This window comes from Orycteropus afer, unplaced genomic scaffold, assembly GCF_000298275.1.
Source record: "Orycteropus afer afer isolate SDZICR_OR568_19922 unplaced genomic scaffold, OryAfe1.0 scaffold00166, whole genome shotgun sequence".
Lineage (NCBI taxonomy): Eukaryota > Metazoa > Chordata > Mammalia > Tubulidentata > Orycteropodidae > Orycteropus > Orycteropus afer.
The window spans coordinates 3,293,865-3,305,883 of NW_006921753.1; the positions used below are offsets into that span (position 1 = coordinate 3,293,865).

General features: G+C 37.0%; 1 protein-coding gene across 1 annotated transcript in view; it reads right to left on the bottom strand.

Annotated features, from left to right (window-relative positions):
• BBX (BBX high mobility group box domain containing) overlaps window positions 1-12,019 on the bottom strand; it is a 124,935-nt gene that overhangs the window by 24,100 nt on the left and 88,816 nt on the right. The window contains exon 10 of the mRNA XM_007946567.2: window positions 9,309-9,457. Coding sequence (XP_007944758.1) covers window positions 9,309-9,457 — 149 coding nt within the window. The remainder of the gene's footprint in view (window positions 1-9,308; window positions 9,458-12,019) is intronic.

A 12,019-nucleotide genomic window follows, 5' to 3' on the forward strand; every position in this document is an offset into this window, starting at 1 on the left:
AAGTGATTTTTTAATAATGATCTTGTATCTTTGCTAAACTCATTTATTAGTACTAACAGTTTTCTTTTTTTTTAGTGGCTTCCTTAGGATTTTAAATATACAAGTTCATGTCCTCTACAAATAGAGGCAGTTTTGCTTCTTCCTTTCAAATACAGATGCCTTTTATTTCTTTTTGTTGTCTAATTGCCCTGGCTAGAATCTTCAGTACAATGTTAAATAGAAGCAATGAGATATCCTTGTCTTGTTCCAGATTGTAGGGGTAAAGTTTTCAGTATCATGGGATTTTCACAGATGCCATAAGGAAGTTCTCATTTATTCACTGTTGAATATTTTGTCACGAAAGATAGCTGGATTATGCAAAATGCTTTTTCTGGGCCTATTGAGATGACCATATATATTTTTTTAAATTTTTATTCTATTGATATAGTGTATTACCTTAATTAAATTTTGGATGTTAAACCAACCTTGCATACCTAGGATAAATTCCACTTAGTCATGATGGGTAATTCTTTTTATATGTTGCTGGATTTGGCTTGCTAGTATTTTGTTGCTAGAATTTTTGCATACATACTCATAAGAGATATTGGTCTGTAGTTTTCTTCTGATGTTCCTGTTATTAGGGTAATACTGGCCTCATAGAATGGGTTGAAAAGTCCTTCCTTAACTTCTATTTTTTGAAACAGTTGGTAAAGCACTGATATTCTCATCTAAATGCTTGGTAGAATTCAGCCATAAAGTCATTGGGCCTGGGCTTTAATTTTTGTAGGTGGTTTCTTGATTACTGATTCAATCTCTGTCTTACTATAGATTCTCTAGAAGCAAAACTAGTGATGCTTATATATATGTGTGTGTGTTTGTGTACACATATGTATACACATGGCAAGAAAATGGCCCACACAGTTGTAGATACTGGCAAGTCCCAAGCCCATGGATCAGACATCAGGCCAGAGGCTTCCACTGACTCATAGTGTTGCAGGGGCTGACGAAACCAAGATCTCAGGTCAGATGGCAAGCTGCTGGTTCATAGGCTGTGGAGACTGACAAACTCCAAGCTCAGCAGGTAATACAGCAGACTATTGGCTCAAGTCCAAAGAACCAGAGGTCAGATGACAACAAATCAGATGTAGGATGCAGATTAAGCAAAAAGCCAGAGAGCTTTGCCAAAACATCCATATATACTGGAAGCAGGCTATACCCATAAGGAAACTCTCTTTCAACTGACTGGCTGCTTATAGCAAATCTTATCATGGAGGTGAGTACGTTATATCATCATGGGGGATAACTACAATATAACTGATAAATCACTGAGAATCCAGGCCTAGACAAGTCAACACACAACATTAACTATCACTGTTCATCCCTTGTCAAGTTGGTAACTGTGTATATCTCTTTAAATCATAATCTCTAAATAAAGATAATTTTAAAAATCATACTTGAAGCTAACATGATACAACTAACACACATACAACTGAAAATGCATTAACCTCATTTACATCTTACAAGTGAATAAAACAAAAATGTTTATGTACACATACAAGGAAGGAATACTCGTAACAATCACAGATCTCATTTCTGCAACTAGTCATGCAGTCATAGCTGGTATTGAGAACTACCTTCTTCCACCACCCATTCCATATTCCCTTTGTCCTCAATAAGCAGCTCAGCTGATTGTGGTTCTTTGCCTGGTGGGGTGACCTAAACCTTCATTCCTGAAGGATCTGGACTATTAGTAATCATGTCAGAATTGGCTGTAGTTTTTCCATTGACTTTAATCACAGGGCATGAGAATATTAAGAGATGCCCTAAGGGATCGCCTGTTTTCCACACACTCTTCCTTACTTCTATTATGTAATATCAACATGATTTGCCCTTGGTAATCACGATCAATCACATCAGTAAGTACAGTAACTCCCTTTTTTCCCTGTTGAGAGAGAGGCATGAGGAGCCCAAAATGGCTAGGTGGCATTCTTAACTTCCAGGTCAATGGAATCAGTATTGTGTCTCCAGGTGGGTATATTCCTCCCTTTGGAACTAAGACCTCCAGATCTGCAGAGCAAACAGTCACAGGGTCAGCAAGCAATGATTCTCCAAGTGGGCCACCCTTGGGTTCCTGGACCCATAATTCTGGCTATTGGAAAAAAAAGTACCAAATACTGGATGCTGGTTTAGAGCATATACAGCCTCCTAGAGAACAGCATCACAACCCTGCAAGGTATTGTCACCTAGCTAGCACTATAACTGTGTCTTTAGAAGGTCACTCTATCAAGCCAATTGCTTCAGGATGAGGAGGATAACTATATCATAACTGCTAAACCACTGAGAATCATGGCTCAGTCAAGCTGACACACAGCCTTAACTATCACACTCTCTTTATTTGTTATAGTTCTAATTCAGACTATCTTCTTGAGTCAGTTTCAGTTATTTGTGTCTTTCTAGGAATTTGTTCATTTCATCTAGCTTATCTAATTTATTGGCATAAAATGTTCATACTATTCTTTTATAATCTCCTTTTCATTCATAAGGTCATTAATGATGTCACCTTTATTATTCTTCATTTTAGTAATTTGAGTCTTCTCACTTTTTCTCTTGATCAGTTTAGCTAAAAACTTGTCATTTTTTCCCCCAAAGGATCAGCTTTTGGTTTCACTGATTTTCTCTATTTTTCTTTTCTTTATTTTGTTAATTTTCACTCTATTCTATATTACTTCCTTCCTTATGCTTGCTTTATGTTTAGTTTGCACTTCTTTTTCCAGTGACTTAAGGTTTTGTTGTTGTTATGTGCCATCAAGTTGGACTCGACTCATAGTGACCTCTCCTTGGGTTTCTGAGGCGGTATCTCTATGGAAATAGATTGCCCAGTCTTCCTTCTGAACAGTGGCTGGTGGGTTTGAACGGCTAGCCTTCTGGTTAGCCTTAGGGACTATGCCACCAGAGCTCCCATATAATATGTATATATATTACTTAATATACATACACAAATGTATAAGCAGCTATATACTTCTTGCTCAGCACTCCTCAGCTTTGTCCTGTATGTTGTGCTGGTTATCATTTTTGAATTACTCTTTTCATTCCTTTTATGAACTGCTGGTTATATAGTAAACCAAAAAAAAAAAAAACCAAATTCATTCACTGCTGTTGAGTCAGCTCCGACTCATAGCGACCCTCCTTGGGTTTCTGAGGTGGTATCACTATGGAAGCAGATTGCCCAATCTTCCTTCCGAGGAGTGGCTGGTGGGTTTGAACCAACAGCCTTCTGGTTAGCAGTCAAATGCCTTATACACTACGCCACTGGAGCCCCCCAGTAGTGGTCGCTAAAATCCAGATATTCTGGGGCAGATTTTTAGTAATGTATTGATCCTTTTTCAGAGAAACCAAATTGGGGAGGTAGAAAGAGATGTGCTATCAAGTTTGTTCATGGAAACATGTAATATTTAAGAACTCAGATGGAAAGCAGATTAGCTGATCAGTGGAAATTATGTGAAAGAACAAGTTATTTTAGAAATCTTTATGATCACAGCTGATTTGCATGTATTAAAAACTCTTATTACTCTGCTTGGGCTTTGAAACATATTATACTTTCATTATATGCTGCCCAGTTCGAATTGTCTATTCCTCAATAAAATTCTTTTTGCTTTTACTTCTAACAGAGTACTGAAATTGTTTGTATGACAGTTATTCAGGAGTGTATAGTTTAATTTTCACATATATTTGTGAGTTTCCCAAATTTCTTTATTTATTTTAATTTCATTCCACTGTGGCTAGAACACATACTTTGTATTATTTCAATCCTTTTAAATTTATTTTATTTATTATTCCAATGGTCTCACATGTAGTTTATTCTGAAGAATGTTCCCTATACACTTGAGAACAAGGTATATTCTGCTGTTATTGGGTAGAGGGTTTTATAGATATCTGTTATGTCTAGTGGGTCTATAGTATGGCTCATGTCTTCTCCTTCCTCAGTGATCTTCTGCATGGTTGTTCTATCAAATATTTAATTCCCCATAGTACTTCTCACTGTCTAAAATACTATATACTTTGTTTATTATTTTGGCTTGTTTATTGCCTGGTCCATGTATTAGAATGTAATCTCCATGGTGGCAGCTGTTCTTTGTTTTTATTCACAGCTACGTTTTAAATGCCTAGAATGGTGCTTAGCATGTAACTAGCTCTCAATAAATATTATTTTGCATGAATAAATAAAGCTCTTAAAGCAATGCCTAGCACAAAGTTAGAGGTCAAGAAATGAAAGTAGTTGCTCTTATTACTGATGTCATAAAGCTGTGCAAGTGTTTTTTGATGACTACACTGACACATCCCTCCAAATAATGAACAGCAAACACTTCTGAGTTGACCAAGTGGTAGTTTGAAATGGAATTAGAAAATGCTTCCTTGTTTGCTGCTTTGGGAAAAGGTGAGTAATATGAGGGGAAAAAAAGTTAACAAGTACAAAGAAAATATATCCTATGTACATAATGCACGAATATTACAAGTATTCTCTATAAGCCATTTGCAGTCACTGCATCATAGGTATTTTACACAACCCAGGAAACTGCAGGCTGATACACCCAAGTGATACATGGGTAATCATGGAAAATGTAGGTAGAAGGAAATAGAAAAGTAATCTTGAGAATTCTCAGGATCTAAGGATCCTAATGATTTAACTGTAGGAAAATAATTTAATAGTATTAAGGTATTGGCTCACAGACAGAGTGGTTTTGGTATTCATTACTGTGTACAAGAACAAGAACATAATGAAGTGGTTCACAGAAGCTAACATTTGATGCAAGGAATGGGTTAGGAAAGAAGAAAATGGTACACCTCTTCATACCCAATCACATTCAGAAATCTAACAAGTGTAATTTAACTGAAGGCAAAGCTAAAGATAGAGTTCGTTGATTTTAACATGAAAAAAAAGAACATCCAGAGTGATTTCTGTAAAGGAGCTTTTATAAACATACTCTCCATTAACAACAACCATTTTAAACTTCCTTGCTTCCACTTTACAAAACTGTAGCTATAAAACAAATCTAAGTAAATGACAACTTCAGATAAAAAAGAAAATGACAGTCTTGAAAAGAAAGCAGCAGGTAAGATCTAAATGCAGTCACCAAAAAGCAGCAATTTCAGAGTTCACAAGTGAACAAATTAGTTTTGCCTAGTAGTATGGTAGGTATATATGCCTTATAGCCTGTCTAAAGAAAATAAAGTCAAAATTGTTATAAATAGCAAATATAATAATTTCTTTTGCCTTAATTAAGAAAGATGAGGCAGTCTGCTTCTGCAAAGATTTACAGCCTTGGAAACCCAATGGGTGTTGCTATGAATCAGAACCAACTTGATGGCAATGAGTTTGATTTGGTTTTCTGGTTTTGCCTTAATTATTACATGAACACGTGGGCCCACGATGGCAAAAGAAGAATATGGTGGCAATGACTACTCACAACAGTTACAGGACAGGATACAGAGCTCTGTCCAACATCAAGCAAACTGTAAGTTCTGATAAGAAAGATATGCCTACCGATCATCATATCTCAGTTCTCTAGGAGTGAAAGCATCCCCAGGCTGACTTCATCTCAAACAGGGAATTCTGTCTTCAGCCTTTACTTTTATAAATCTGCCTCTTTTATTATCACTGTGATTTTTTAATATCTCAAAGTCTTAACACATTTGAAATTTCAATCTTAAAATATGAATATGGTTTAGAAAAAAATTGAGAAAGTCCAAGAGTATGATTGACAATGGGCCAAGGAATAGTGTGAGGAGACAGAAGAGATAAAGGAGAAGGGTATTTAAGGGTCAAAATGGGGCACAATTTAAATACTCTATATTAAACCCAATCTTTTTTTCCTTCATGACCCTTCTATGTTTGTAAATTACTATGTAGTAGAGAACTCTGACTTCTGATCCTTTCATAAATAGTATTTTTCATACATTAATTATATATTTAAGATAACATGTCAAACAAATCTTTTAAGTATTTACAACAAATTACATACAATCTAAAGTTTTCATTTAAAATATATACACTAATTGTGAGAGATAACCCAGGAAATACCTGAATGGGTTACTTTAGCTGAATTGCATTCTTAGTCAGATGGATTGGAATTTACTGAATAATTTTTTCTTGGAAGTCAAAGGAAATTCTATTTCGAAATTATTATGCTCTAGCCCTACTATAACATAACCCAAGCCTAGTTGGAAGAAAGTGGCATTTGCAGTTACTATCATCCCAGTTTCTGACAAGAGCCATTACATAGACATAAAGACTGGTAGAGGCAGTTGGTGAACAAGTGGAAAGAGAGAGATGACTTGGAAATATAGATATAAATCAAGGAGATTTTTTTGGAAAACAGGCATAAACCTAAGCAAATACTATGATTCTGATACATACAACTGTATCAATGCATATACAATCATTTCTTCTGGATATTACATTTCAGAAAAAACTACTTTACATAACTTGAAGTATCTAAAGAGGAATCCAGTATGATATATGAAAAAAAAAATATACCTATATATAATGAATACTCAGTGATAACTGAAAATAGGAGAAAATACAATATAGACAAATAGTAAATTGTTGGAAGAAAACTAAGTTTTCTATGAACACATGCTCTTTTACTAATGCACTAATGATATATACGATGTTTGCTTTGAAAGATTCATTATGCAAAAGTGTAAAGGGTCTAGAGTCTAAGAAAACAATCTGCTCTATCCCCTAAGATCAGGTAATTACAGCACAGCTGGTATGATAATTTCATTAATGACTTGTAGGCTAATACACTGGTGCTGCTAATGCTAAATTATAATCAATCACAAATACTATTTCTTTAGTTTGCTAAATACAGGCTTTATTATTTAATTTCTGCTTTATTTTAATTGCACCTTGCCCTAAGAGTTGGAATGCAGAGTAAAATCTAAAGTCTGGGAAGACTTCCCACATACATAACTATTGATATACTGTGTAAGAACCAGGGACATGTGGCTCAAGAGGCATAACAGGAGAGTTAAGATGATATTGTATGAACGTATAATCCAAACCCCCAAAAAGCTATTTCACATCAAAAGAAATATTGTTAATCTCAGCTGGGAAAGGGAAATCATATAGCAGACAACTAACACCCAAGAGAAGGTCTCATGAAAATAGACCGTAACTTCAGGGATTTATAGCTTTACAAACATAAAGCTATTGTTACATTCGCTGATAGATAATTCAGCCAATTTCATAGCTCTAAACTCAATGTTTGAAACTACAAGGAGTTGAAAAAGAGAACACATTCTGCATGTCAATCAATTAAGTTTCACTTTTATTGGCTGTCAGGTATTTATCAGCAACTTTAAATCTAAGAATTATGGGAGCTCAAGATGCCTGGCATCTTCGGACCCATGAACTACTTTGCCTATTTCTAAACGTCTCCAGTGCACAAAGACTGTCATTTCATTTGGTAATTCATGATTGTGCTCAGCTAGCTACCTGTCAGCAAGTCTACTTTATTTCTTTCCTTACTATCTTAGAAGATCTTGACATAACCCTATTTTATGTTCCCAGATGAGCAAACCTAGTGATACAACAACATATCTTGTTTAGTTCTTTATTCACTAGACTTGTTTTTATTAACTACAGAGGAGAACTGAGCTAATTCTAAAATGACTTTTATGTATATCCTTGCTTTTAATCATGAAGAGTCAGTTTTCTTTAGCCTTTCAGTTCTGTTTGAGACACAGATCTCACAGTGACCTCCATAGTGTCAATTTCAGTGCACAAAGGTTGTTTAGATTGTGAAAGAGGAAAGCTTAGGTATCTTTAGAGAAGAAATTGTAATTTTCCCTAGTCCTTATATCTTAAATATTCCCTTGATTTATGAAATTCTATCTCATTAATATTTATCTCTGAATAATGACCCAAGATTGCTAGAATCTAAAAAGATTTAAAGAAATATGTATATATCTAGCTATAGATGAGAAAGAGAGGTATCCATTCATCTTCCATGCAAAATACACAAAACAAAGGAATTAATCTCATGTGATGTAAAGTAGGTATAACAGGCAGCCATTTTTGCAAGATAATTACAAGAATCCTTCCATAAAATCCTGCTCAAAATTTGATCCTGAGAACAACAAAGGCTCTGTCATATCAGTTCTTCATCTTTCCACTCCCTGTCCTTCCAGGAGAGCTAACTCAATGAAGCCTTCATATCTGTGTGGAAAACTAGAGGTACATTCTCCCCATCAACCTTTAGGCCCACCTAATGTAAAATCCCCAAAAAAGGAGTTCTGGTGGGGTAGTGCCTAAGGCATTTGACTGCTAACCAGAAGGCTGGCGGTTCAAACCCACTAGCCACTCCTTGGAAGACAGACTGGGCAATCTACTTCCATACTGACACCACATTGGAAACTCAAAGAGGGGTCTCTAGGAGTCGGATTGGACTTGATGGCAGTGAGAGAATGTAATATTAGAAGATAGCTTTTTTTTTTTTTTTTCCACAATAGGAAAAATATTGTCATTTGGAAAGGACAGTCCCTCATTGTGCTTGCCTGTCTTGAGCAGAGCAAAATGTTTACCATCCTGGCTCTGGCCTCCTAAATGTCAACAGTGGCCCCAGTTGTTATGACCAATGAAAATGTGCCTACACTCTTCAAAATTCCCTGTTGGACTGCAGTATTGCTCCTGCTGAATGTGGAGATTAATCCAAGTCATATTTAATTTTAAAAGCTTTCTTGATATATGTAAGGGAGAAACTGATATTCTTGAAAAAAAAAATAAGCAACATGAATAGATTTTCTAAATTTAGCAAAACTAATAAAAAATATTGTCAGAGTAGTGTGAAGAAGTTTACTTTCATTTGTCCCTACTGCCAGCAAAGAATGGAGCCTGCCCATCTGGCAACAGAACCACTTCACTGTTCCAGAGTCTACCTGTTGCAGACACAGGGAACAGAATAAATGGAATCAGCCAGCACTTTCTGCTGAAGAGAAGCTCAGCATTTCAAATTAGAATTCTGGAGGGCAGAAGATGGAAGACCACATGTAAACTGTTTAGAAAAAGCTTGTTTACAACTTTAAGCAGAAATGTACAGTTTAGGATGTCAAAGCATGGAGGCTGAGGAGAATTACAAAGGCACGTAAGACAGGAAAGAGAAAGGAGTCAAAGACCAAGATAATTTTGGAAAGCAACCAGAATCTTAGCTCACTCCTGCCTCAATTCCAGTTCCAATTACATAAAGAAAAAGAGAGTTGCAGAAACTGAGAAGAGGTGCCAGCCGAGATTCTGACCATGCTACAAGAAGGTATAGCACATATCTAACCTTTGCTGGTTTTAGTCGGTTCTGAGGACACGTTCCCCGTTTTCTTCTTTTTTCTTGGGACAGGTACATATTTCCGGTCAAATGTAACAGGACTATATTGAGGAAGGCTGTTAAACTTTTTTTCAAATTCTTCATCCAGCTTTGCTGAGCTAATAAAAGAGGGGTGGGGATTAATCAGTACATGATGTAAATATCTGAACAGAAAATGATACAAGATATATTTTATTATATTCCATTTGAGAACAGTGTCCCATAGAAAGAGAACATTGTTAGTCAATTCTGTGCAAGGGGAAAACAAAACAAAACAAAACACCATCTTTTCAGAAAATGCTTGAGAAGGTTTACCAACAATTTTTTAGTAAATCCACATGACAGGTTCTATTATTACCTTAGAAAAGCAGAGTATTTTTGACATGGAGAATTTCCCATTTTTTCCATTGATATGGGAATTCTTCCTAAGTGCAGGACCAAGTATAGTTTATTTAGATAGTTGCTTATTCCAGATATTCATATATACGTATGTAGTACTTAACATCCATTCAGGCACCGTCCAACTGCAAATACGTCTGTGGCCTGAGGCACCCAGGTGTCTAAGTGCCAGGAAACCCAGATCCTTGTCTTGAGGTCAGAGACTCACTTCTACCCAGCTGCTGCATATGGCCTGGAAGCTATCTAGTCGGCGATGATGGAGACCCAGGCCCAAACTCTCTATCCTGTTTTCTCTTGGCTCCTGTGACTTAGCAGGTCTAGTAGCTTTGTTTTGCCTGGTGTGGTCCTGTAGGGCTTCGATAGAAAGGTACGCATCTTGGGTGGCCAAGCCCTGGCTCGGTGCCCATAGCTCCCTTGGTCAGCACTGTTCCCCTCTCTAGGCAGGTTTCTCATGGGTGAGCTGGCCTTCCCTGCAGCTGCCTTAGCAGAAGGCAGTGAATGGCAGGTGGGACCAGGCTGAATGCTCACCTGAGGTGTCTACAGTAGGAGGTGCCTAGACTGTGTGCTGCACTGCAGCCCCCCTGGTGCACTGGCCTGGGAGCCCCTACACCACATGGACATGTGCTTGCACACAGCCAAATATCGTAACATTCTATTTCACAGAATGTATTGTGGACATTAAGTGATGCATACCTGTATATGTATATACCTCCACGCTTAGATACATGTAGTTTGGTCATTTTGTAGGATCAGATTTTTTTTAAAAAAAATTAGTGGTAAATGTTTGATTGAAAACCATATAGGCACAAACAGAATGCAAATGAAATTTCTGAATATTAGAAAAAAAAATTCTGGATGGCTGACCTGGATGAGGATAAAACACTGAATGAGCAAAGCCAAGCCAATTTTCAATAAGCACACTGGCAGAGAGGCAACACCACTTTAACTCAAACCACATTTGATTTAAAAAATGCCACCGTTGAAGTTGGGAAATCCTTGGGCTGGTTCTGACGGTCTCTATGGCCCCCACACAGAAATGGCTGTTTGCCTGCTGGAGCTGAGGCTGGCTGCTGGCTTTCACTTTGTGAGACTTATTAACTAAGATGCAACCCAGACAGACGGAATAGCTGCAGGAGAATCACTATGTTTGGTAGATGGGAAATGGAGGGCATAATGGGAAGAGGCAAACAGCTTTGTCTACCAACTCTGAGGAACCTAATGTGTCAGGCTGCTAGCTAAGAGATGTCTTGACATATTTCTACCTATAACTGTTCTTGCTTTTGGCGGCTAGTGCAAGAATTGTGAAGCAGAGACAAGACCATAAGAGGACCATCAGCACTGTCAACAGAAAAGGGCCACCACTAAATTCTATCAAAGCAATATGTATGGGGTATGTGTGTGGCGAGTGTGTGTTGAGGAATGTTCCTTACTTAATAAAGCCATCTTTTCTCATTCAGTTAAAAAAAATGCTGATATCGATGGAAAATTTGGTATTAGCTGAAGCTAATCAGATACTCTCAGACAGCTATCTATAAGTTGTGAATATAGTCTGAATATCCAAGAGAAACATGTAAAAATGCAAGATATAACAGTAAAAGATTCCTTGGTATAAATGAGAAGAATAATCTGTGTATTTCTTGGAAAGGTCTGTAAAATTATAATTGCCGATACTGAGTGATTTTTCTTGGCTATAGTTAACTAGTGGTGCAGGAGGACAGGCTGTTTCATTCTGTTGCACACAGGGTCACTATGTGTCAGAAATGACCCAACAGTATCTAACAACAACAGCAGGTAGCTAGATAGGTAACACATTTTCTGAGATAAAAAAAAAATTCAAATGTTCATCTAGAAATCTCAGAAAAGACTAAGAGGAACTGGCATTTCTCAATGCTCAGGCACTATTATGGTATCTTTTGAACATAGTAAACAAACCCAAATAGGCCAATATTTAAAACGGGGGGTGGGGGGAGGGGGCTGGTGATCCCTGAAGTTTACTGTTGTTTTAGCCTATAGAAAACGACACTCTTAGTTACATGTATGTGACTTCCTCAGAAATGGTAAAAATAAATAAATAAATAAAACAAATCCAATTCACACATCAAGCTCTTTTCAGAGACAGCTTTTTAAAAGATTGTTTCACTTTTCTTGTTCCTCAAGTTGGTGAAAAACTGCTCTCTCACAGCTTTAGAAGTTCCTAATGGAAGTGGCAGGGAACTTTCAGATGGGAAGCCTTAATGACTGCTGTGTTACCCGGGAATCCATATTGTTTACAGTAAGACCCG